Genomic DNA, 21,437 nt, shown 5'->3' on the forward strand with positions numbered 1-21,437 from the left:
GGAGGAGGAGGAGGAGGCGGAGGTGGCGGCGGCGGGGAGCTGCACCCGCGCACTGGGCGGCTGGTGAGTCTGTCCGGGGGTGGCCGCACGGCGCGGAGGCAGCAGCCGGGCCAGGAGTTCAACCATGGGCTGGTGCTGAGCCGGGAGCCCCTGAGGGACGGGCGAGTCTTCACGGTTCGGATTGACCGCAAGGTGTGGCCCGACCCCGGGGGAGATGGGGTGGGAGGGAGGGAGGGAGGGCGAGAAAGAGGGAGGAGTGGGGGGACGGGAGGTGGCGATGAGTTAGGGGAGCAGAAGCTCTCTGGGCCAAATAAGTGAAGAGCATATTGCACCAAGGTAATGACAACAGAGACCCAGCTTCTGAGGAGCAGAGACTTGAGGAAGGTAGATGACATCTTTCTTTGTTTTATTTTCTGAGGACTTGTCTCAGAGTAATGGAGATATTCAGACATGTAAAAAGACTCAGGGGATTGGAAAGACCAAGCGAAGGAGACTAGGAGAATGACTAGGAAGTCAAGGAGACAGCCAGATAAAAAGGAAGAACTTTTGGAGAAAAGAGGAGGGACCTACTGTGGGACAGAAGACCAGAAGGCCTTCGGCCCACCTGAACTGTTTCTTCCTATGCCCCTCTCCACCCAACTCCCGATTCCCCATTTATAGGTGAACTCTTGGAGTGGATCAATTGAGATTGGAGTAACAGCATTGGACCCAGGTGTACTGGACTTCCCAAGTAGCGCCACAGGACTGAAGGGGGGCTCTTGGGTAGTGTCTGGGTGCTCGGTGCTTCGGGATGGGCGTTCAGTGCTGGAAGAGTATGGGCAGGACCTGGACCAGCTGGGTGAGGGGGACCGTGTGGGTGTGGAGCGCACAGCCGCTGGTGAGCTTCGACTCTGGGTCAATGGGCGGGACTGTGGTGTTGCTGCTACTGGCCTTCCCTCTCGAGTTTGGGCAGTGGTCGATCTCTATGGCAAGTGCACTCAGATCACCGTGCTGCCCCCAGAGCCTGGTCTTGGTACCCCTACACCTCCCCCTGCCCCTGCCCTGCCCCCTGGGGACACTTCTGCTGAGCAGGGGCCCTCCGGAGATGAAGGTGAGATGCCACAATGAAAGGAGGAAGAGGGTCACAGGTTGGGAACACAGGAGACATTTGGGAATTTGTATATATATGCAAATACACATATGTGTATATATACACATATATAGAGAGGGTGGGGGAGTAGAAAAACAGCTGGAGGTGTGGAAGTTTGGCACAGTTGGTGTGTGGGAGGGATAGCTGGGAATATAGTCTGTGTGGAATAGTTGGGAATAGATTTTGCAGGGAAATATTTGGGTATTTATGGAGTACAAGAGGGCTAGGGAGGGGTTCAGAAAACAACAGAAAAGAAAAGGTTGGGAGTATGGAAAAAAGAGATATGGGAAGAGAAGAATATGGGCAAAATAACAACTGGTGCATGCAGAGCAGTTGAAAGGAATGTTTTGGGGGTGAAGGGCTAGGCCTGGGAAAGTGTCCTGGTTGAGAGGACCAGGGGGTGAGGGCTTGAAGACCTTACTCCCTTCCTACCCCCACCCTGGTCCCTAGCCCTCATGCCGCCCCAAGCCCAGGCCCAGCTGGACAAGTTTCCCAACAGCCTTGAGTCGGAGAATGGTGAGGGGTGGGGTGGGGAAGGGAGGAAAGGGGGTAAGAGGTGGCTGGACTGAGAAAAAGAGGGGGGTGGATAAGTGGGAGGTGGGCAATTGAAGGGGAAGGGCTTTCAGGAAAGGGGAAACAAGCTTCTTAGAGAACTAGGACTTTATTATTCCTTTTCCCAATTTATTGAATTCAGGTTTCTCAGGCATGGAACTGTCAGAAGTAGTGAGTAATGCCATCCTGTCTGCTTACAATGGGGGACTTCTGAGTGTCAGCCTTGGTTCCCCACCTGCAGAAGGGCCAGGACCCAGTACTGGTGGAAATGGACTCCCTGCCCCAACTCCCCTTACCTCCAATGATGCCCTTCTCTTTCATGAGAAGTGTGGGACCCTCATCAAACTTAGCAACAACAATAAGACAGCTGAGCGTCGACGGCCTCTAGACGAGTTCAACAATGGAGTCGTAATGACAAATCGCCCACTACGTGACAATGAGATGTTTGAGGTGGGAGCTCTGGGGCCTTGATTCTAGTTTTTTTCCAGAAACCTAAGTGTATTATGTCTCATTTTAGCTCTCTAAACCTTGTTCTGTTGGGGACCCAGATATCTGATGCAATGTCCTTGATAAGGGGGGGAGTAGAAGGTCTTGGGATGGGCCAGAATTTTTTTCCTTAGTTTTTCCCTCTGTACTTGGTAATAGGAGGAGTTAAGCTGAATATCTATCTCCTCCATCACCATTCTGTTCTTCCTCCCTCCTACCTGCTGACTTCCTTCCACCCTAAGATTCGAATTGACAAGCTAGTGGATAAATGGTCAGGCTCCATAGAAATTGGAGTGACAACCCACAACCCAAACAGCCTGGAGTACCCCGCAACTATGACCAATCTTCGTTCAGGTACTAGAGAGCTGAGCCCCTATGAGGAATTGGTAGGGAATATCTCAAGACCGTAACTAAGAGGAGTAAGGTTTTCCTTCTGTAGGCACCATCATGATGAGTGGCTGTGGGATCTTGACCAATGGCAAAGGGACACGACGGGAATACTGTGAATTCAGCCTAGATGAGCTACAGGTGAGAGCCAGGGTCAAGGCTGGAAAGGTAGTGAGGAGAGGAGGGTAAGAGGGGTTGTGCTCTAGACTTTCTTCCTATTAGATAAATTAGGGTGTTTGCAAGTGGGTGGTAGTTGGGGGTTGGGGGAGTGGCAGGAAAGGCTTTTTGCTCATTCTGCCCTTACTATTGCTGAGACCTGCTGTCTGTCTAATAACATAGTTACATGGGAAGACCCCAAGATTTTGGCTTGAGTGTGGGAGCCTGTGGGGATATGGGTAGAGAGGAAAGACTGAGTGCTATGAGATTTCTTGCCCCTCCCCCCCAAAGGAAGGGGACCACATTGGTCTCACCAGAAAATCCAGCTCTGCTCTGCATTTCTTCATCAATGGAATTGATCAAGGTAAGGTGGAGAAAACGAGACTGAGGTACTCAAATCCACTAGGGTGGAGTAATTGGGTAGGAGTTGGGAATGAGGTTGATATGGAAAGGTTTTAGAAGATTTGAGTTTAAGGAAAGTGAAAGATGGGAATGGCCCAGGGTTGACTTGTTCTCTGCTTCTTTCCCATTTTTCTTCCACAATTTAGTGTTATCTTTGGGGCTCTTTCTGAGCTTGTTTCTTCTTGTGACTTCCTTCCTTTTCTTTTTTGACTACTGGATAGGTGTGGCTACTCCAATGACACCCCCTGTGGTGTATGGTGTGGTGGACTTGTATGGAATGGCAGTGAAGGTAACCATTGTCCACAACCACAACCACAGTGACCGTCTTCGACGAAACAATGCTATTCTTCGAGCTCTGTCTCCTGAGGGTGCCCATCGAAGGCCCCCTCCTGGCCTTGCCCACTCTGAGCCTGATCGCCTGCTCTTCCACCCCAACTGTGGACAGAAAGCAGCAATCACTCATGAAGGACGAACTGCTCTTCGACCCCAGTATAGTTCTTGGGATAGTAAGGGGCTTGGTTAGGTCAGGGTAGAGGGATGGTCCTTTAGAATAGAGGGATAGGGTGGCATCTAAGGGAAAACTGGAGTTTGAGTGTTGTCTGACTAGAGGAAATCTCCCTTATCAAGAGAAAAAGGAAACTAGAATTAGGGAGCAACTGGAAATATAGTTATGCCTGGGTCTTAGGTAGAGAAACATGGTTGACTCCCTATTTACTCCACTCTCAGTGCCACTGATGACTTCAACCATGGTGTGGTGTTAAGTAGCCGGGCTCTTCGGGATGGAGAGTTATTCCAGGTGCGAATTGACAAGATGGTGGACAAATGGGCAGGTTCAATTGAGATTGGGGTCACCACCCACAATCCAGCTTATCTGCAGCTGCCTTCTACTATGACCAACTTGCGTTCAGGTGAGGGACTCCTACTCCAAGGATAAGGAGCAGTGTTTGGAAAGGGATGAATTTGGATAAGGATTTGGAAACAATTTAGGGAGCAGTGTAGAGATCAGAGAAGGGTAGAGAGCCAAGTTCTGGAAAGGAAAAGGAACTAGGGATTAAGGGAAATGGTCTTTCAATCCCTTTTGTCCCCCTAGGCCTTATGAAACCATAAAATCTTTAGTGATATCTAGCCCTCACCTCCCTTCCTAGTTTAGAGAAATAGACCAAGATAGATGAAATGATTTATTAGTCCAAGTATCCTATATACTATCCAAGTATACCATAGCCTAAGTCAAGGAAAGAGCTGGGACTAAAACCTAGGTCTTCATATCCTAGTCCTATAATATGCTCTCCTTTACTTTATTTCCCACTGACCTCTTAATCATTTGCACTTCTCCTAACCCACACCTTTTCTCACCAGGAACTTGGATGATGACTGGAAATGGGGTGATGCACAATGGAACAACCATCCTGGACGAGTATGGTCACAACCTCGACCGACTCAAGGTTTGGTGGGGCCTGTTGTGGATTTTGTTCCTCAAAGGGCCTAACAGGTGGGGCTAGAGGATGGAGATGATTTCCCACCCCTACCCTAGGAAGAGAGAGTCTAGTATAGTTAGTGGTGGGCAGTGGATAACATCCTGTCCAACACTAATCATGGTTTGGTTCAGGGATTATGACCAATTTGTTGTTTTTCCCAAGGCTGGGGACACAGTGGGTGTAGTTCGTCGTGAGGATGGCACCCTCCACTTCTTTGTTAATGGAGTGGCTCAAGGACCTGCAGCATGGAATGTGCCTCCGGGGGTTTATGCTGTTGTTGATCTCTATGGCCAGGCTGCACAAGCCACCATTGTGGATGACTCTGGTAAGGAAAGGACATAGACAGCAAGAAACACCTTAGGGATCTAGAAGGAGAGAAGGACTGGGAGGAGTTGAAATGAAATATGAGAATTGTGAAGCATGGCTGTGGTAGTTGACTCCTTACTCCTGCCTCCCTATCCCTAGAACTATTGCCACTCCCTGATGACATTTCTGAAGGAAATAACCAACTGTCACCAAGTTCACCTTCATCTGGGGCAGGGACCACTGACCTTCGATTCCACCAACTCCATGGCAGCAATGCTGTCATCACTAATGGGGGCCGAACAGCACTCAGGCACAACTGTCGAAGTGAATTCAATGATGCCATCGTCATCTCCAACCGGTCGGTCCCATGGGGGATACAAACTTCAACTTGCCTTTACTCTCTGCCCTCTCTGATGCTTTCAAAGACCCATCTAAACTTTCCCCCATCTCTCTGGCAGGGCCCTTCGAGATGGAGAACTCTTTGAGATCGTTATCCAGAAAATGGTCGATCGTTGGTCAGGGTCTATTGAGGCTGGTAGGTTGGTTAGGGTGCATCTAGATCATTGAGAAAGTTGGTATTCAATGATGGTTACCTGAGCCATAAAAGGAATGGGTCCCTCTTTCCCCTCAGGAGTGACTGCCATACGACCAGAAGACCTGGAGTTCCCCAATACAATGACTGACATTGACTATGACACATGGATGCTAAGGTGAGGCAATTTGTTCATCTATTTTCTACTTTGTCATTTCTTGCATGCCTTCTGGCAAAGGGCTTTCCCCAGGCACTAGGTAGGATAAAGGAAGGAGAAATCAAAGCCCAGTTAGACCTTTGGGATGGAAAACATTTCTAAGTCCAGTCCCTTTCTGTGGAGAACTTTTGTTGACTGGCACAGAGATAGCTATTGTTGATGGGAATTCCTATAAAAGTGGTCTAAACTGTTGCATAAGTGTAAAGAAACAAAACATGTATCATAGAAGGGAGGAAAGAATGCAACAGCATATAGACATTATGGCAGGAAATGTTTTAGATGAAGAAGGACTATTGAAATAAGTTTAGGATCATCTTACTAAGATGACATTAGTTGAAGGGAATGGGGCTCAGTGAGAGGATAGACCTGGAAAAGTGCCTCTTATCAAGACTAAGGAAATTTTTTGATGATAACAGTTTGGGTTTTCCTATTTTGGCAGGAGACTTACTTCACCTTTCCCCTACTTTTCTCAATAGTGGCACAGCTATCATGCAGGATGGAAATACAATGCGAAACAACTATGGCTGTGACCTGGATTCCCTAGGCACAGGCTCTCGGATTGGCATGATGCGTACTGCTAAGGGTGACCTGCATTACTTCATCAATGGCCAAGACCAAGGGCCTGCCTGTTCTGGCCTCCCTGCTGGGAAAGGTGACCTCCCTGTTCAGGAGTACAAGTGTCTGGTCCTCTAGCCTCTAGTTCTCCAAACCATCCTTTTCCCTTTAGGGATTCAAGACATTCCCCTCAACCCACACCCTTCTTGGGGACTCAGATACCTTAGTCCTCATTCCCTTCAGGATTTCAGGCAACTGGTGTCCCAGCCCCTGCCTCTCCCTCTGACCCCAGAGGTGTATGCTGTTGTGGATCTCTACGGCCAGTGTGTCCAAGTCTCCATTACCAGTGCCACAGGCCCTATGGATAACAGCCTGTCAACCAGCAATGCCACTGAGAAATCTTTTCCTCTTCATTCCCCAGGTGAGGACTTCAGGGAGTAAGGGAGATCTGTAGATAGGAGGAGAGTGTTGGAAACAACATAACAGAAAAATGATTCAGTTGAGACTTGTGGAATTGTTGTAATATGGGATAGGATAGCTGTCTTAGAGATCACAGATAAGAAAAAATTCTTGAGGATATAGTGGTAGTAAGGCAGCCAAAGTCATTCAGGGGATAAGAGAGCTAGGCCTGGAGACAGGAGGTCTTTGGTTCAAATCGACTTTCCAGCTGTGTGACTTTAGACAAGTCACTTGAACCCCAATTTTCTAACCCTTATTATTGTTCTGCCTTGGAACAGATTCTTAGTTTTGACAGAAGGTAAGGGTTTAAAAAAGAGAGAGCGAGATAGCGGTAGTTTCAGCAGTACAGAGTATGAAGAGGTCATTTTTGATGAAGGGGAAGATTTAAGAATTTACAGAAGAGTGAAAGCGGGACAGTTCACATTAACTTTTTCTTTCTGAAAAAAAAAAAAAAAAGTCATAAGTCCATGAACTTTCAGACTTTGTGGCAAGGAGGTATTCATTTCACTTCTGGTTTGGAACAATGTAGTGATATATGTCCTTGCTGCTGTCCCTCCCAATTTCCTGTATGAATAGGAAATAATATACCAAGTTTGCAGAGGCAGGCAGGCAAGCAAAATTGGTGCCTCTCTGGGAAGAAGATGGCCTCATAAGGTTTTTTTGCCACTAGTCATTCCAGGATTGAGCAATATCTAAGTCAAGATATGTGCTGAAATTTATATTCTACTCCCAGCTTCAAAAAGTTTTGCTTCCCTTTTTTCTAAGCCCTTTGTCCTTCTTTATGTATTGTTCCTTTCTCAGTGGCTGGTGTGGCTCACAGATTTCACAGCAGCTGTGGGAAAAATGTGACATTTGGAGAAGATGGTACTCGGGCCATGAGGGTAGCTGGCTATGCTCATGGCCTAGTCTTCAGCATGAAGGAGCTCAGGACTGATGAAGTCTTTGAGGTAGGAATGCAAGATGGTGGGATGGGGATTGGGAGCCTCTAGTGAAAATTTCGAAGAGAACTGTTAAAGGACAGATTTGGAGAAAACTCGGGACAATTCATTCTTCTGTCTTTTTCTTTCCTCCTGACTTTGCCTCCTCTCCTGACTCCTTCCCTCCTCTCCCTACCAGGTACAAGTGGAAGAGCTGGATGAGAAGTGGGCAGGTTCATTCAAAGTAGGGCTGACAACACTTCTGCCAGGGGACTTGGGGCCTGGGGGAGGGACTGGGGCAGGGCCAGGGCTGCCCACTTCATTACCGGAGCTACGGACCAAGACAACATGGATGGTTTCTGGCTGTGAGGTGAGGCGTAATGGACAGCTTCAGCGGATGAACTATGGACGAAATCTGGAGAGGCTGGGGGTGAGCAAGGCCTTGGAGGACAGAGAAGGGGCAGATTTGGCATGTCGACATAGACCTCTGGGAGGGCTGAGAAGTAGTAAAAAGGAGTGTTGGTGTGAGGTTATGGAAAGGGAGAACAGAGAATAGTGGGATAGAAGAGGACAATGTAGAGCATTGGTGATTTATGAACCCTGTTGGAAATCTCTGTGCAGGTGGGAAGCCGTGTAGGAATACGTCGAGGGGCAGATGATACAATGCATATCTTGGTGGATGGTGAGGACATGGGGCCTGCAGCCACTGGCATTGCCAAGGTACTGGTGTTGGAATTCCCTGTCCTTTATTCCCAGACCCACATCCCTTTTGCTCCTTTTCTTCCATTTTTGGTTCCTTCCTTTCAGCCCTCAACACTTTTTGCTTGACATCCCTCCATCGATAACATCTTCCCCCAGTGGTTGTTAGGTTTCACTGCTTACTTTCTCCCCTTCTCTTCATAATCTCTTTTGTTGAGACTCAAGATGTCTTATCTCTCCCTCAGTCTATTCCCTCAGATTTTCTCCCCTATTGAGTATAGGGTTTTTGTGAAGAGCTGCAGGATGGGGAGAAGGAAGTATGCAGTAATACTCCACTCCCTCACCCATATGTGCCCCCAGAATGTGTGGGTGGTGCTGGACCTGTACGGGCGGGTGAAGGTCATCTCCATTGTCAGCTCCTCAATGCTAGAGGAGATCGAAGGCACCAAGCCGCCCTCCCTCAGCTCAGATACTGGCAGTGAGGGTGAGGAAGATGAAGATGATGAAGAACCAGGCATCATGGTAAGAGCTGAGGCTTAGGGCAAGTAAGGGTATTGATATCAAGTTTCTATAGTCCTTGCCAGCATCTAATTGAGATTACACCCTCTGACCTGTATCTGCATGTCTTAGATATTGGATGCTGGAGGAAAGGGGTGGGAAGTGTTTGGATATCCAAATATCTCATTTAGGCAAGAGATTCTCATTATGGAGGCTGCTTACTCTTCCCTTTTAATTAGGACCTATGAGAATAGAAAAGGATAAGTTACAGCCCTTAGCTGACACCCACATGGTCCTTCCAACAGGGTGAGAATGAAGTAGCTGTGGTTACCCCTGCAGCCCTCGAGTTCCTGGAGAATCATGGGAAGAACATCCTCTTGTCCAATGGGAACCTGACAGCCACACGAGTGGCCAGCTATAACCAGGGCATAGTTGTAATAAACCGGCCCCTGATTCCCCAGCAACTGGTCCAGGTGGGCTGGGGCCTTGTCCCTACCTATACAGAAAGGGAACTCTTTGCCCTGAAGAACTCTTTTTCTTCCCATTCCTTCCAAGCCCAATTGCTTCCTTGCCTACTTTCCCAAATTTCCCTTCTTGTTGAATAGATGATATAAAGAAGGTACAGCATGGCTATCTCCTGGAAAAGATGACATTGAATGTTGGTTTCCCCTCTAGAGAACCCTTATTTCTGTTTCAAAGTCAGAAAGGAATAAATTCAACACGTGTCAATAACTTTCTGAATGACACCTTTGCTAGTGAACTCTTACCTCTTTCTACCTAGAGAGAAAAACATACAAAATTAACATGGATAATGCTTGTCTGAAGAGGAAACTATGTCCAAAACCAAAGTTAAACCATTCCCCTTCCTATTGGCAGGGGAAGTAATATGTCCAGTTTACCCTAGACCATCCCCCCTTCCTCCAGTGCAGCCACTTCCTGTGGGTCAATGGCTGCTTGGGAGGTAACCTCCCCTCCCCCCAGGTGCGACTAGACTTCCTGAACCGGCAGTGGACTTCATCCCTGGCCCTGGGAGTCATTGCCTGTCCCCCTGAGAGGCTCAACTTCCCGGCTTCAGCTTGTGCCCTCAAACGGGCCGCCTGGCTACTTCGGGGCCAGGGTATCTTCCATAATGGCCTCAAGGTGGGCAGGGGCATATAAAGAAGGGGAACAGGCCTATGGGCAAGGCAGATCCAATGAATGGAGATAATTGGGATATTAGGAAGGAAAGAAAGGGCCCTGGAAAATGGGATAGTATAAGAATTAGGGAGACATTTGAGCTGGGGGTAGAATATAAAAGGGAATGTGAAACTAAAGCAGAGGGGAGGTGGTAGGTAGACCCAGAGGATGGCCCTGAGTGAAGAAGATGTGGGAATGAGTATTGGGGGAATCATAAGAAGGGAAGCCTGGGAATAAAAGGTGTACGAAAATATATGTTTGGGTGTAAAGTGACCAGAAAAGAATATTGGAGGATTTCTGAGGGGTGGTGGGGTTTTCTGAAAGAGGGTGTAGCTCACTTCTCATGCTTCTACCCCCCCAGATCTGCGAGAAGTATGGGCCAAACCTGGACACGTGCCCAGAAGGCACGGTGCTGGGGCTGAGGTTGGACGGGTCTGGGGGGCTGCACCTCTATGTCAATGGTGTGGACCAGGGTGTGGCTGTGGCTGAGGTGCCCCAGCCTTGCCATGCCCTAGTGGACCTCTATGGCCAGTGTGAGCAGGTCAGCAGGGGGTGGTGGGTCAGGGATAGTGCTGGAGGGGGGGGAGGAATATAGAAAGTTAGAGGAGTATGGTGGTGGTGGTGTCTTAAAAAGGTTAGAATTGGGGATGTAGTGAAGATATGGGGTTGTTTGAGAGAACTGGGGAGTTAAAAGGGGCAAAGGAATTGAGACTGAAGGGAGGAGGGGGTATGAGGAATAGTATATAGTGGGATAGAGAAAATCCAGTGTGGTAGGGGAAGGCAGCAGACCAAAAGTTAACCAATCCTTCTCCTTCCTCTGCAGGTGACAATTATGAGTCTTGAGACAGGGGCAGCCAATGGGGAGGGAGCTGGGATCCAGGGGGACATGGAGAAGGCTGATGTGGTAGATGGTGAGGCTACAGAGAGGGCCCCCATTGGAGAGAACCTTGTTACTCTTAATTCTTCTCTTTCTCCTGTACCTACCTTACCCTTTGCCTCTATCCCAGAGGATCATTTCTTTCTGACTCCTCCCCCACCTCCCCAAACATACAACTTGTGCTAAATGAGTCATTTAAAAAGTTAAAGAGGCATGTTCAGGAAAAGGGGAAATGTCCCCAAAATATGTCCTGCTCCCACCTCTTCTTCCCCCACTCCCATTTGATTCTTTTCTTCTCTCCCCACCCCCTTCCCTACTTTGATTTGGCCCAACCCCTCAGGCATCAAAGAGAGTGTGTGTTGGACCCCACCTCCAGATGCCAGTCCTTTAAAGAGTTGTGAATACCATGCCCTCTGCTCTCGATTCCAGGAGTTGCTGCTCCTTCCTGGTGAGATGCCATTCCTTAATTACCATGAACTTTTAGGTCTTTGATTCTTTGGACACTGGGGTTGCCTTCCTCAACCTCTTAAACAGTTGGGGGGGGGGGCGGTGAGATAGGATAAGACTTTCTGAAGATCAAGAAGCAGCCAGACTTAAACCTGAACACATACAGACATGGGAATTCTGTAGGAAATGTAGTCCCTGAACTAAGCCTTTACTTTCTTTGTCAGAGGATTACTTTGTCCCACCCCCCAAGCGAAGCCTGTGCTACTGTGAGTCTTGTCGGAAACTTCGTGGAGATGAGGCACATCGCCGACGGGGGGAGCCACCACAGGAATATGCCTTGCCCTTTGGCTGGTGCAGATTCAACCTCAGGCATGTGGCTTGGGAGGGGTGGGCAAAGAACTCCAGGGCAGCCTAGGATTCAGTGTGGCACAGAGAGCTTGCTTTTATCTTCTAATATTATCCATCTAGAACAGATTCCTGTTAAGAAAATGGCATCAAAAAAATGGCATCCAAATCAAATTTGTAGAGGTATTTTGTTTTGTTTTTGTTGTCTTCTTCCTTTGCCCTCCTAACCATCCTGTGTCATCCTCCTCCCCCCTTAGAGAATTTTTTTTTTAAGAACAAGGCCACAAGACACCAGCAAGCAGGACAAAGTTATACTTTGCACTTACTATTATATACCTAAAACAACAAACTGTACATAATAGAGATCTGTAGCTTCTTATAAAATTCTCTTTCTGTTCTACTATAGATATATAGACATTCGTCTTATTTTTAAGTTCAGAATTTTTAAAAGTGTATAACAACGGGAAGTGGAGGACCTGGGTTTGAATTTTGATTCTTTCTAGATATATGCTTCCAGGATCCTTTCTTACCAGACAGTTTTCAGCAAGACAGCTGGATAAAACAAATTCATCTTATTCCTCTCTGAAGAGAAATGGTTTTGAGGTGATCAAAATCAGACAGACATAGACATTTTTCTTGCAGGGTGAATCCACGACTGGAGACAGCCACATTATCCAAGAAGTGGCACATGGCTTATCACGGGAGTAGTGTTGGGGCTGTTCGGAGAGTACTGGATCGAGGGGAGCTAGGGGCAGGTAATGTGATATGGGAAAAAAACTGAAGGATTGTATGTTGAAGGGAGTGATTGGGGGGACCAGGACTCCCCTTGAAAAGGAATAGGAATGGGTCATGCAAGAGTGTGGGGTATAGGAGGTGGGGGGGGGGGCGGCAATAAAGGGAAAGATCCCCTAACCATTCCTCTTTCCCCTCAGGCAGTGCTTCAATCCTAAGCTGTCGACCATTAAAGGCAGAGCCAGGGTGTGGGTATGGAGAATCTGGTGAAAACTGTATCCCTCCTCCTCGGGAGGAGCAGCCCCCTCCTGTGCTACTTTCCCCCTCCCTTCGGCATGCTGCTGGGACTGATGCCCTTGCTTCCAAAGTGCAGTGAGTGAGGGAGTATAAAGTTAATAAAATTGAAGTTGGGGTTTCTTAGGGATGGGGGTTTGGGTGAAACTTGGAGGGGGATCCCTATAGTCCAATTTTACCCACCTTGTTTTCCACTGGATTCTGGCTCCAGTCTCCTCCCTTCCCACTTTTCCCTAACCTGTTGGTTTCCCAAGACCCCTTCACTCCTATTCCACAATTTTTCCACCATGTGTTTGCACATTTTCACCCCTTCCTATCCTCATCCAATCCCAATAGTCCCTTCTTTCTTATCCTTAGATTCCGGGACCCCAAATCTCAAAGGCCCTACCAGGCCCAGGTGGCATTCCAGGTGTGTGTACGTCCTGGATCCTACACACCTGGCCCACCTTCAACAGCCCTTGGGGGCCCCCCTGACCCCCACTTTAGCCCTGCTGAACTTGAGTGGGTGACCAAGGAAAAGGGTGCCACGTTACTCTATGCCTTGCTGGTACGAGTGGAATGAGAGGATTTGGGGCCCATATTGCCAAGCACAGTGGCAAGGAAGATTTATGGACTGGAGAAGCACCAACTTTTTATACATTCCCCCAACCATTCCCAGGGAAAAAAAAGGATATGGTAGAGGCACCCTCAGATTTCCAGGGGCCTTTGCATTTTTGTTTAGGGAAGTTCCCAATTCAGGGAGATGGCTTCCCTGGGTCGGGGATACCCACACATTTTGGGGGAATTGCAATCATCCAGAATGCTTCCCTATGAGTTGGGAAAGTCCATGGAGGCTGAATTTGGAAGGCCTCCCTCAGTGAACTCTTCCTTGACCCCATTACTTCCCTCCCTCTCCTCATGCACTGATTTGGGGAAACTCCCATCACTTAATTTATTTCCGTTGCTTCTGGTTAATGTGAATTCCCAGGGGAGTTGTCTCCCTCCCTTCTCCGATGAAACTTTTTCCAGTGGGAAGAATTAGCTGGGGGAGAAGGAGCCACCCCTGTACAGCTGTTACATACTCTGATTTCTTAAAAGAACTGAAATAAACATCCTGTCTCAGATACAACCTTGTCAATCCCACTTTCCACTTGCACTCATCTAGGGAAATCTTAAGCCAAGGGAGTTCAAGGAGCAGGCAAATAGGTGTCTCAATGGATAAAGTGTGGAACTTGGAATCAAGAGGTTCAAATCCTGCCTTAGATACTTAGTAGCTGCTGTGTCATCCTGGGCTTAACAATTCTGTTTCAGTTTCCCTATTGCAAAATGGGGATAACACCTACCTCACAAAGTTGTTGTGAAGATCAAATGTAAAGCACTTTGTAAAACTTAAAAAGACCTATAATAATAAGTAAATGCTAGTTATTAGGTAGAAACCCTGTAGTTTGTTTTCTTCTATACTTATGCTCTTCCTGACTCACTATAGTGTGGGGTCGAGTTATTTTCTCCCTCAATATCGTTTCCACCTAGAAATTCTCAGGAAAAAAAGGAAAAATTGACCTTACACCTTTCTCTGCTTTAGCGCTACCCTTCCCAAGGTTATCACAGATCTAGCTTGATTCCAATTACTTTGGGAGTGGAACTGACAGGGACTTAATTGTGACTCCTTTAATTCTCTTTAGTTGAGAAGCTGTCTTTCAGTGTTCTTGAAGCACTACTGATTCCAGGCAGTGTTTTGGGGGTCAGAGGACATATTCTCCGAATTCTGGCTCTGCCACTTACTACTGTTCCTTCTTTTCTGGGCCTTTATCCGTAAAATACAGGAATTGGACTAAAGGATTGCTAAAGGTTTCACCTCCAATTAGTTATTTGATCTGGTAGGAGTCCTAACCAAAATTAGGGGTTAGGTTTTCTTAGGACGGAGGAACCTCCCATTTCTCCACCGGAGACCCTAGGCCCCTCAATAGAGGTGGGAAGGTCACATGTTGGAAGAGGGGCATTCCCACTCAGTCGCTTTGGATCCTTCCATTCCACCGCCCCCTACGTGTCTCACGTGCCTCACGGCAGGTCGAGGGGCAGGCCTAAACGACGCAGCTCGGCCGCCCCGAGCCCAGCTCAGGACGCGCAGTCGCTGTAGTTGCCTATTCTCCGGCGCCCGCCCCCTTCCCGCTCAGGCTGCAAGCAAAGCTTCGCTATCACTCATCTGTGCCCCCGGAAGTACTTAGCCATGAGAAAGGAAATGACGAATTCCCAGAGGTCTGTAGGAGGGCTGAAGTGAGGAGGAAGAGGAGGCAGGTAGGGAGGGGCTGAGGGCCCGGGAGTTCTAGTGTAAGTTTCGGACCCTGGTCGCGCCTGCGCAGAACGGGGCCAGTGCTGGTAGCTGCTGGACAAGTGGGGAGGGTGGAGAAGCCAGTGGGGCACTCGACCCCAACCCCGCTAGCCGGAGCAGGTGATGGGCCCAAAAGGGTGGCGGGGCGCCTGACGGGAGAAGCACGTGACCTGCCCCACACGCCCCGGTGGGGGCGCCTCTAGAGCCCCAATGGTCTCCGGCCCGGCCCGGCCGCAACACCCCAGGGACTGAACGGCCCTGGGGGAAGGGAGACGGAGGTGGGGCTCGGGAGTTCCGCGCTCCCCTCCTGGAGCAAGGCGCCCAGCCCCACTGACCTATCCGCGGCGGAGCCCGGTTTCCAACCTTATTTCTTCGGGATGGTGGGATGGGTTCTCAGTTCCCCTCTTTCCCAGAATGGATTCCAGTGGGACTCCCTACAGCAAACTGTAATACTTCTTTATGATAATGCTTATTCCCCAACAAACCAGATTTCTGCTGGGTTACTAGATTCATTTCGAGAACTGGATTGTCCGTGATCAGGTCTCAGGATACGCACCCCAGTCTGTGTGACAGCACTTTGCCGGTCACCATGCCGGCCCTGCTGGAACGCCCCAAGCTCTCTAATGCCATGGCTAGGGCATTGCACCGACACATAATGATGGAGCGGGAGAGGAAGAGACAGGGTGAGTGAAGCCGCCCCAGCCTCGGACTGAACACTTCAAGGGAGCAGCTCATTGCAATCCCAGACCCCAAAACTGAGCCCTGCATGTTAGGAGGGAGGGAGTCCAGTAGCCTTACAAGGGAATTGCAAATATCCCCATTTCACAGTTGAGAAAACTGAGGCAAACAAGTAACTTGCCCAGGTTCACACCGCTGGAAAATGCCTGAGGCTAGATTTGAACTTGTTCTTCCCACCTCCAAACCCAACACTATCCTGGGCTTCATCCGCTGCCTCAAGTTGTCAGTGATCCTAGTTAAGGACTTTTGCGTTGTGGGATCACCCTCCCTATTTAGGTCTGTTTTCTGTGTTTAAAATGAAAAGGTTTTAACTTTAAGGTTTTAACTCTTCCCTGTGCCTGTCCCCCAGAGGAAGAGGAGGTGGACAAGATGATGGAACAGAAAATGAAGGAAGAACAGGAAAGGAGAAAGAAAAAAGAGATGGAAGAAAGGATGTCACTGGAAGAGACCAAAGAACAGGTAAGCAGATTTTTACACACACTAATTCATGTTCACTAACCCTGATTCTCTCCATCTACTCAACAGAACTATTTTCACTATCTCCATGATATTCCCAGATCCTTAAGCTGCAAGAGAAGCTACTAGCCCTGCAAGAGGAGAAGCATCAGCTCTTCCTGCAGCTCAAAAAAGTTTTACATGAAGAAGAGAAAAGACGCCGTAAGGAGCAAAGGTGGGGACTTGGAGGGACAGGGTGGATATGGGAGCTTTGTGAAAAGGGAAGTTGGGTACAGAGATTTTAAAATGTCATAATTTTCTTTGTCCTGTTTCTTCACCTGTAAATCTTTTCAGGTTCCTTCTAGTTTTTTAATTCATCTTTGATAGTGTTTGGTCTTACTTCCCCTTTAGTGACTTGACAACACTTACTTCTGCAACATACCAACAAGGTCTGGCTGTGCACACAGGAACACATCTTCTGAGCATGCAGGGTGAGGTGGACAAGGGGAAAGGGTTGGTACAGGCAGGGCAAGGATCACAGGGGAGACTTCCTGTGAGCTGGCACTTTTTGACCCCAAAACCTCTTCATAGGCAGCCCTGGAGGACACAGCCGACCAGGGACTCTCATGTCTGCTGATAGAGCCAAGCAGATGTTTGGACCCCAAGTGCTCACAGTAAGCAGACAGGCATCCCCAAGTAACTTAGCTACTGATGGTCTAGTCTTCCCTAGTCATAAATTTTAAAAGCTGTCCAAGATTCATCTTAAAGGTAAAATGAAGGAACCCAGGGCTTGCTTGGGTTCACATCTTATTCTGCCTTCACACACTTCCCTAGCAAGTTACTGTTTCATCTTTTAAATATGGAAATGCATATAAACTGCTTTGTCAACTTGGTAAAGTTTATATAAATGCCTGGCATTGTCATCTCAAGGTCAGTTATTTTTCTAATATTTTAACATTCCAATCTTTCCTCTCTCCATCATCTCCAGACCCGTCATTTTGTGGGGTCAACAGCTTTTGCAGGAACCTCAGAACATGGGCAATTCCAGGGCAGCCCTGGAGGGGCCTATGGGGCAGCCCAGCCCCCACCTCACTATGGACCCACTCAGCCTGGTTATAGTCCCAGCCAACAGCTCAGAGGTGAGAGCAAACAAGGATAAAAATAAAAATTCAAGTGGGGTGGGAGGCAGTGAAGATAGCTTTGAGAATTTAGTTTGTAGCTAACCACCTCCTTTAGCCCCTTCAGCTTTCCCTGCTGTTCAGTACCTGTCACAGCCTCAGCCACAGTCCTATGCAGTACATGGCCACTACCAGCCCCCACAAACAGGTAATGCCACTTGTGGATTATTTTATACCTGTTTCCCAGTTCATGAGTTTTCTCATATTCACTGATTTATGCCCACCTTAGGGTTCCTGCAACCTGGAAATGCCCTTTCCCTTCAGAAGCAGCTGGAGCATGCTAACCAACAATCTGGCTTCTCTGATTCGGTAAGCCCCTTACTCTTGGGGATGGTTTTATAGGAAAGTTTGATCCTGAAGCACTGACTTATTGCCATGTGTTACAGTCTTCCCTGCGTCCCATGCACCCCCAAGCTCTTCACCCAACCCCTGGGCTATTGGCTACTCCCCAGCTTCCTGTACAGATTCAACCATCAGGAAAGGTGAGGATTGAGTGGGATTCAAACAAGTATTTTTGAAAATGGGGTTGACATTGATCTTTCCTACTTTGTTCCCATAACAGTCAAGCTTTGCAGCCACCAGCCAGCCAGGCCCCCGCCTCCCTTTTATTCAGCACAGCCAAAACCAACGTTTTTATCACAAGTGACCTGAGGATATCTTCTCTACACACAGCCCCAAACTCAGGGCCCTATCCTGCCTCCCCAGAACTCCTATTAATAAATAAAATTAAAACTGTCATCAGAGAGCCGTTTTCTGCTGTCTGAATTCCCCCTCAGTTTCAGCCCAATGAAGTCAGGAATCCTGGCAATCTTAGAGCAAAACATTTGAATCCCATCTGGCTAATTAATATACCTCCCTAGAAGAAGTTTATGAAGCTTGGGCAGTCATATTAAACTTGTAGTTTTATTCAGGTTTGATTTTAACAAATGTGTCAGGGAGAAAACCGCAAGGAGGGGTGGGGCCCATGAGTGCTAGGGGCCCTCCTGGATGCCTGAGGAGGGGAGTAGAGCCCCTCCCTACTCCTGTCCCTTCTCCCACTAAAGAGATTTGGGTAAAGACACAGGCAGATGGGAGGGGGGGGGGTCTGGTCCCCTGCTGGAAGAGGGAGTGGTGCTAGGTGAGGTATAGGGAACCAGGGGGCCAGACAGGATAGGTAGGTAAAGGGGATAGAGGATTTTTGCCAGAATCCAGAATCCACAGCTTTCTGCTTCCAGATTGAATAAAAAAGAAAAAAACTAAATCAAGGAGCCCCCATCCCCTCTCCCCCACCAGGGCTGTAGTGTGAGGTGGGGTAGAGCAGGGGGCAGTTTTACCAAGGCCCTGCCCCCATCTTGTCCAAGGGGTTGGGGGAGACGGGGCTGGACTAAAGGGGTGGGGTGGGGTGGGAGCTTCCCGGACTGAGGAAAAAAAACCAAAATAAAACATCAAAGAAATAGAGTAGGCGGCCAGCCAGGGTAAGGCCAAAGCCTGACCAAGCTGGGGAGGAGAGGGAAGGCCTCTTCAGGCGCCGATCACTGCTGCTCCTGCAGCCACCACCACCCTGAATATGGAAAGAAAAGATTTAGGCAAAGGACAACCAATATATAGCATGCAACACAGATGAAGTATTATATCAAAATGGGGGAGTAGGGAGGGAATCTAGAAGAGACCAACAGGCAAAGAAAATAGGGTCCTACTTACCTGGGGGCCAGTTACTTTGCCATGGCCTTGATTGCGACAGCTGCTTCCTCTGTCATGGCTGACAGCACCGTTATCTGTAGGAAAAGGGATCAAGGTCTAGAACTCCATCATAAGATTATGAATTGGAAAACAAAGGTGGGAGAGGGATATTAGGACTTACCAGAATCTCTTCTCCACAATCATACTTCTGCTCAATCTCCTTGCCAAGGTCACCCTCAGGTAAACGCAGGTCCTCCCTTACCTCCCCACTGTCCTGGAGCAGTGACAGGTAGCCATCCTGAATCCCAATCAGCTTGGAACAAGAGGGGTGGGTAATCAGAATTCATTTCTCTTTCCATCAGGAACCCCTCTCCCCCTTATTTAGCCTGACTTTTCAACCAAATCTCTTTAAAATCCAAATCTTTTCTCACATTTAAGCTTCTCCCAAGCCTTAGATGTTTGACCCCTTTCTAAGTACCTGGAAATCATTTCTCTTGATATTGGGCACATCCATGTTGTGGGTTGAAGGGCAGATATCTTCATATTTCTTCCCAGTAAAGATATCGATACCAACCAGATGAACCTGGATATATATATATATATATGTGTGTGTGTGTGTGTGTATCATATTAGATAGATATTATATATCATATAGACCCTCAGTAAGAAATAATAATCACAAGGGAAAAAGGGAGAGACAGACATATAGAGACAGAAATAGGTGACACTAAGGTTAACCAGAGTTATTAGACAGGTGAAGGAAAGGACCAAAAATTGAGGATGTTTAAAAGGGTAGAAAAAGAGGCAAGAGTTTGAGGGATTAAAAAAATAATAATAATAATAATAATAAAGACCTGGACACACTCGAGAAATGGTATTCTAAGAGTTTTGGGGAACAAGATGGGAAGGGGCAGAGATCAAAGAGTTAATAGAATTTGAGACAAATACAGATAGCTCCAACCTCCAAGAGCAGGAGAAATGGTCAGGGAGGAGGCAAGAGGTTGAAGAACCTGGAAAGCAGGCTAAGTCTGAGTGTTAAAGAAATAGAAAGGAAAGCATGAATCTGGAAACAGATGAAGTAACGACTGAGAGAAATTATAAAGTCCTAAGTGAGAAGAATGATCCTAGGGGAAGACTACACACCAAACAGCCTCAATTATAAGAGATAATTTTTAAGAAACAAAAGTAGGCTTATGCCAGCAAAAGGACAAACCCCCATATACACACACACACACACACACACATATAGGGCATAATGTTCCTTTAGCTCTTTTCTGACCCTGGACACCAGAGGAAAGATGCTAAACTATTCAAATGGGTAAAAACAAAGAAATCTAAAATAGGATTTATGGGGTGAAAACAGGAAATAAAGAGCAAGTCAGGAACCCAGGGCAAAGAAGAAATGAGCCTGTGGAATGAAGTCAATGGTGTGAAGGGACTCTCAAAGGAATCCAAAAGTTGAAAGAGGAAAACTGGGAAGGTCAAGGTAGGAAAACAAGATGAAGTACTGGTTGGCCAAGAAGCCACAAAGGCAAGGTTGGAGTCATCAAAGATCTAATAATCTGGTACAGAGAGCAGATGTGGGGAGAAATAAGAGCCAAAAGGAGGCAGGGTATAAAGAATGTAAGTAGGCTAGGAAGCAAAAGACAAAATAAGGAAAAGAATTTCTGACCTTGGCATGGCCATGCTTTCCAGTCTTGGAGGTGGACATCTCAACTATCTTACAGGGCCGGCCTTTGAGCACCACAAAGCCATTCTTGCGCAAGGCAGAGCACTGCATGGGAAAGGTTGCTGATGCCCCTGCATCCCCCGTCTCGAAGTCCAGGTCATCTGCCATTTTGTGAGACTTCTATTCCAACTGAGAATGGGGGAGAGGGGGGAGAGAAGGGAGTTATTAAGGATTCTTTAAAGCTCCCTATAGCTATTCTTCCCCTAGTTCCTGGATCTTTCTAGAGGGTCCCCCACCCCAGTGGGGACAGGGGAAGATGGTAGAATTTAGGGTAATATTGATAGTCCCAGAAAAAAAGAATCCATTTTTTCCATTCTTACAACATACCCCCAAAAGGGAGCCAGGGCTATAATTAGTTAAAGAGCTCTGAGCAACTGGGTGGAGTTGGACTAATGCTAGAGGACTGGGTGGAGACTCAAGAGCTCAGGGCTCCACCCACAGTTGTGTCACTTACACACCCCTATACCTACCAGTGGTACAAAAATCCACAAGGCACCTTAAGCCAGAGATTCCCAGCCACCCAAACCTAAGCTACCAGATTCTGTCTGGGGAAGGGGAGAAAGGGAAAGGATCTACTCACCCTCCAAACAAGCAACCCAGTCACTGCTCCCTCAGGAAACCCAAATACCAGGCCTCCCCCTAAGGGTCCCTCCCACTTTTCCCAGCATGCACCTGCACTTCAATAGGCCTCAGGCCCAGGCGGAGGCACATGGGGTAAGTTTGGGGTTACAAATCCAACCAAAGGGTAG

At 47.8% G+C, this 21,437-nt stretch overlaps 3 protein-coding genes across 6 annotated transcripts in view; 2 read left to right on the forward strand and 1 right to left on the reverse strand.

Annotated features, from left to right (window-relative positions):
• The window catches only part of NEURL4 (neuralized E3 ubiquitin protein ligase 4), a 23,952-nt gene extending 10,206 nt beyond the window's left edge, over window positions 1-13,746 (forward strand). The window contains exons 2-30 of the mRNA XM_044675232.1: window positions 5-192; window positions 661-1,090; window positions 1,580-1,645; window positions 1,824-2,131; window positions 2,410-2,521; window positions 2,607-2,695; window positions 3,002-3,074; window positions 3,334-3,601; window positions 3,839-4,020; window positions 4,469-4,554; window positions 4,750-4,912; window positions 5,053-5,251; window positions 5,352-5,428; window positions 5,525-5,603; window positions 6,119-6,294; window positions 6,490-6,618; window positions 7,458-7,603; window positions 7,773-8,003; window positions 8,195-8,293; window positions 8,633-8,794; window positions 9,076-9,243; window positions 9,752-9,910; window positions 10,308-10,487; window positions 10,770-10,857; window positions 11,164-11,271; window positions 11,495-11,639; window positions 12,258-12,370; window positions 12,548-12,719; window positions 12,999-13,746. Of these exons, the coding sequence (XP_044531167.1) occupies window positions 5-192; window positions 661-1,090; window positions 1,580-1,645; window positions 1,824-2,131; window positions 2,410-2,521; window positions 2,607-2,695; window positions 3,002-3,074; window positions 3,334-3,601; window positions 3,839-4,020; window positions 4,469-4,554; window positions 4,750-4,912; window positions 5,053-5,251; window positions 5,352-5,428; window positions 5,525-5,603; window positions 6,119-6,294; window positions 6,490-6,618; window positions 7,458-7,603; window positions 7,773-8,003; window positions 8,195-8,293; window positions 8,633-8,794; window positions 9,076-9,243; window positions 9,752-9,910; window positions 10,308-10,487; window positions 10,770-10,857; window positions 11,164-11,271; window positions 11,495-11,639; window positions 12,258-12,370; window positions 12,548-12,719; window positions 12,999-13,203 (4,601 nt within the window). The 3' untranslated portion in view covers window positions 13,204-13,746. The remainder of the gene's footprint in view (window positions 1-4; window positions 193-660; window positions 1,091-1,579; window positions 1,646-1,823; window positions 2,132-2,409; window positions 2,522-2,606; window positions 2,696-3,001; window positions 3,075-3,333; window positions 3,602-3,838; window positions 4,021-4,468; window positions 4,555-4,749; window positions 4,913-5,052; window positions 5,252-5,351; window positions 5,429-5,524; window positions 5,604-6,118; window positions 6,295-6,489; window positions 6,619-7,457; window positions 7,604-7,772; window positions 8,004-8,194; window positions 8,294-8,632; window positions 8,795-9,075; window positions 9,244-9,751; window positions 9,911-10,307; window positions 10,488-10,769; window positions 10,858-11,163; window positions 11,272-11,494; window positions 11,640-12,257; window positions 12,371-12,547; window positions 12,720-12,998) is intronic.
• A 1,103-nt stretch (window positions 13,747-14,849) lies between these two features.
• Window positions 14,850-18,043, forward strand: GPS2 (G protein pathway suppressor 2). 4 transcript variants are annotated; one of them, XM_044672928.1, is made up of 11 exons: window positions 14,850-14,915; window positions 15,457-15,632; window positions 16,037-16,146; window positions 16,245-16,357; window positions 16,534-16,613; window positions 16,714-16,796; window positions 17,111-17,261; window positions 17,359-17,448; window positions 17,530-17,609; window positions 17,687-17,782; window positions 17,863-18,043. In XM_044672928.1, the coding sequence occupies exons 2-11, from the start codon at window positions 15,539-15,541 to the stop codon at window positions 17,944-17,946; spliced, it is 981 nt and encodes a 326-aa protein (XP_044528863.1). In that variant the 5' UTR covers window positions 14,850-14,915; window positions 15,457-15,538; the 3' UTR covers window positions 17,947-18,043. The 4 variants fall into 4 exon arrangements, with proteins under 4 accessions (XP_044528863.1, XP_044528861.1, XP_044528862.1 ...); XM_044672926.1 differs by having other exon boundaries at window positions 14,862-14,915; window positions 15,438-15,632; XM_044672927.1 differs by lacking the exon at window positions 14,850-14,915 and adding an exon at window positions 14,982-15,069 and having other exon boundaries at window positions 15,438-15,632.
• Window positions 18,044-18,184: 141 nt separating this feature from the next.
• Window positions 18,185-20,821, reverse strand: EIF5A (eukaryotic translation initiation factor 5A). The gene is made up of 5 exons (XM_044672931.1): window positions 20,632-20,821; window positions 19,438-19,542; window positions 19,141-19,272; window positions 18,981-19,054; window positions 18,185-18,840 (listed from the first exon to the last, which is right to left on the reverse strand). Exons 1-4 carry the CDS (start codon window positions 20,794-20,796, stop codon window positions 18,992-18,994), a joined length of 465 nt encoding a protein of 154 aa, XP_044528866.1. The 5' UTR covers window positions 20,797-20,821; the 3' UTR covers window positions 18,185-18,840; window positions 18,981-18,991.
• Between the last annotated feature and the right edge of the window lie 616 nt (window positions 20,822-21,437).

Source organism: Gracilinanus agilis, chromosome 4 (assembly GCF_016433145.1).
Source record: "Gracilinanus agilis isolate LMUSP501 chromosome 4, AgileGrace, whole genome shotgun sequence".
NCBI classification, from domain to species: Eukaryota; Metazoa; Chordata; class Mammalia; order Didelphimorphia; family Didelphidae; genus Gracilinanus; species Gracilinanus agilis.

Coding starts and splice junctions, on each gene's coding strand:
- GPS2 (XM_044672928.1), top strand. CDS start 15,539: ATGCCGGCCCTGCTGGAACGCCCCAAGCTCTCTAATGCCATGGCTAGG. Junction 15,633..16,036: donor GCGGGAGAGGAAGAGACAGG/GTGAGTGAAGCC, acceptor CCTGTCCCCCAG/AGGAAGAGGAGGTGGACAAG. Junction 17,262..17,358: donor TCCCAGCCAACAGCTCAGAG/GTGAGAGCAAAC, acceptor CACCTCCTTTAG/CCCCTTCAGCTTTCCCTGCT.
- EIF5A (XM_044672931.1), bottom strand. CDS start 20,796: ATGGCAGATGACCTGGACTTCGAGACGGGGGATGCAGGGGCATCAGCA. Junction 19,543..20,631: donor GAAAGCATGGCCATGCCAAG/GTCAGAAATTCT, acceptor ATATATATCCAG/GTTCATCTGGTTGGTATCGA. Junction 19,055..19,140: donor ATTGTGGAGAAGAGATTCTG/GTAAGTCCTAAT, acceptor CTTTTCCTACAG/ATAACGGTGCTGTCAGCCAT.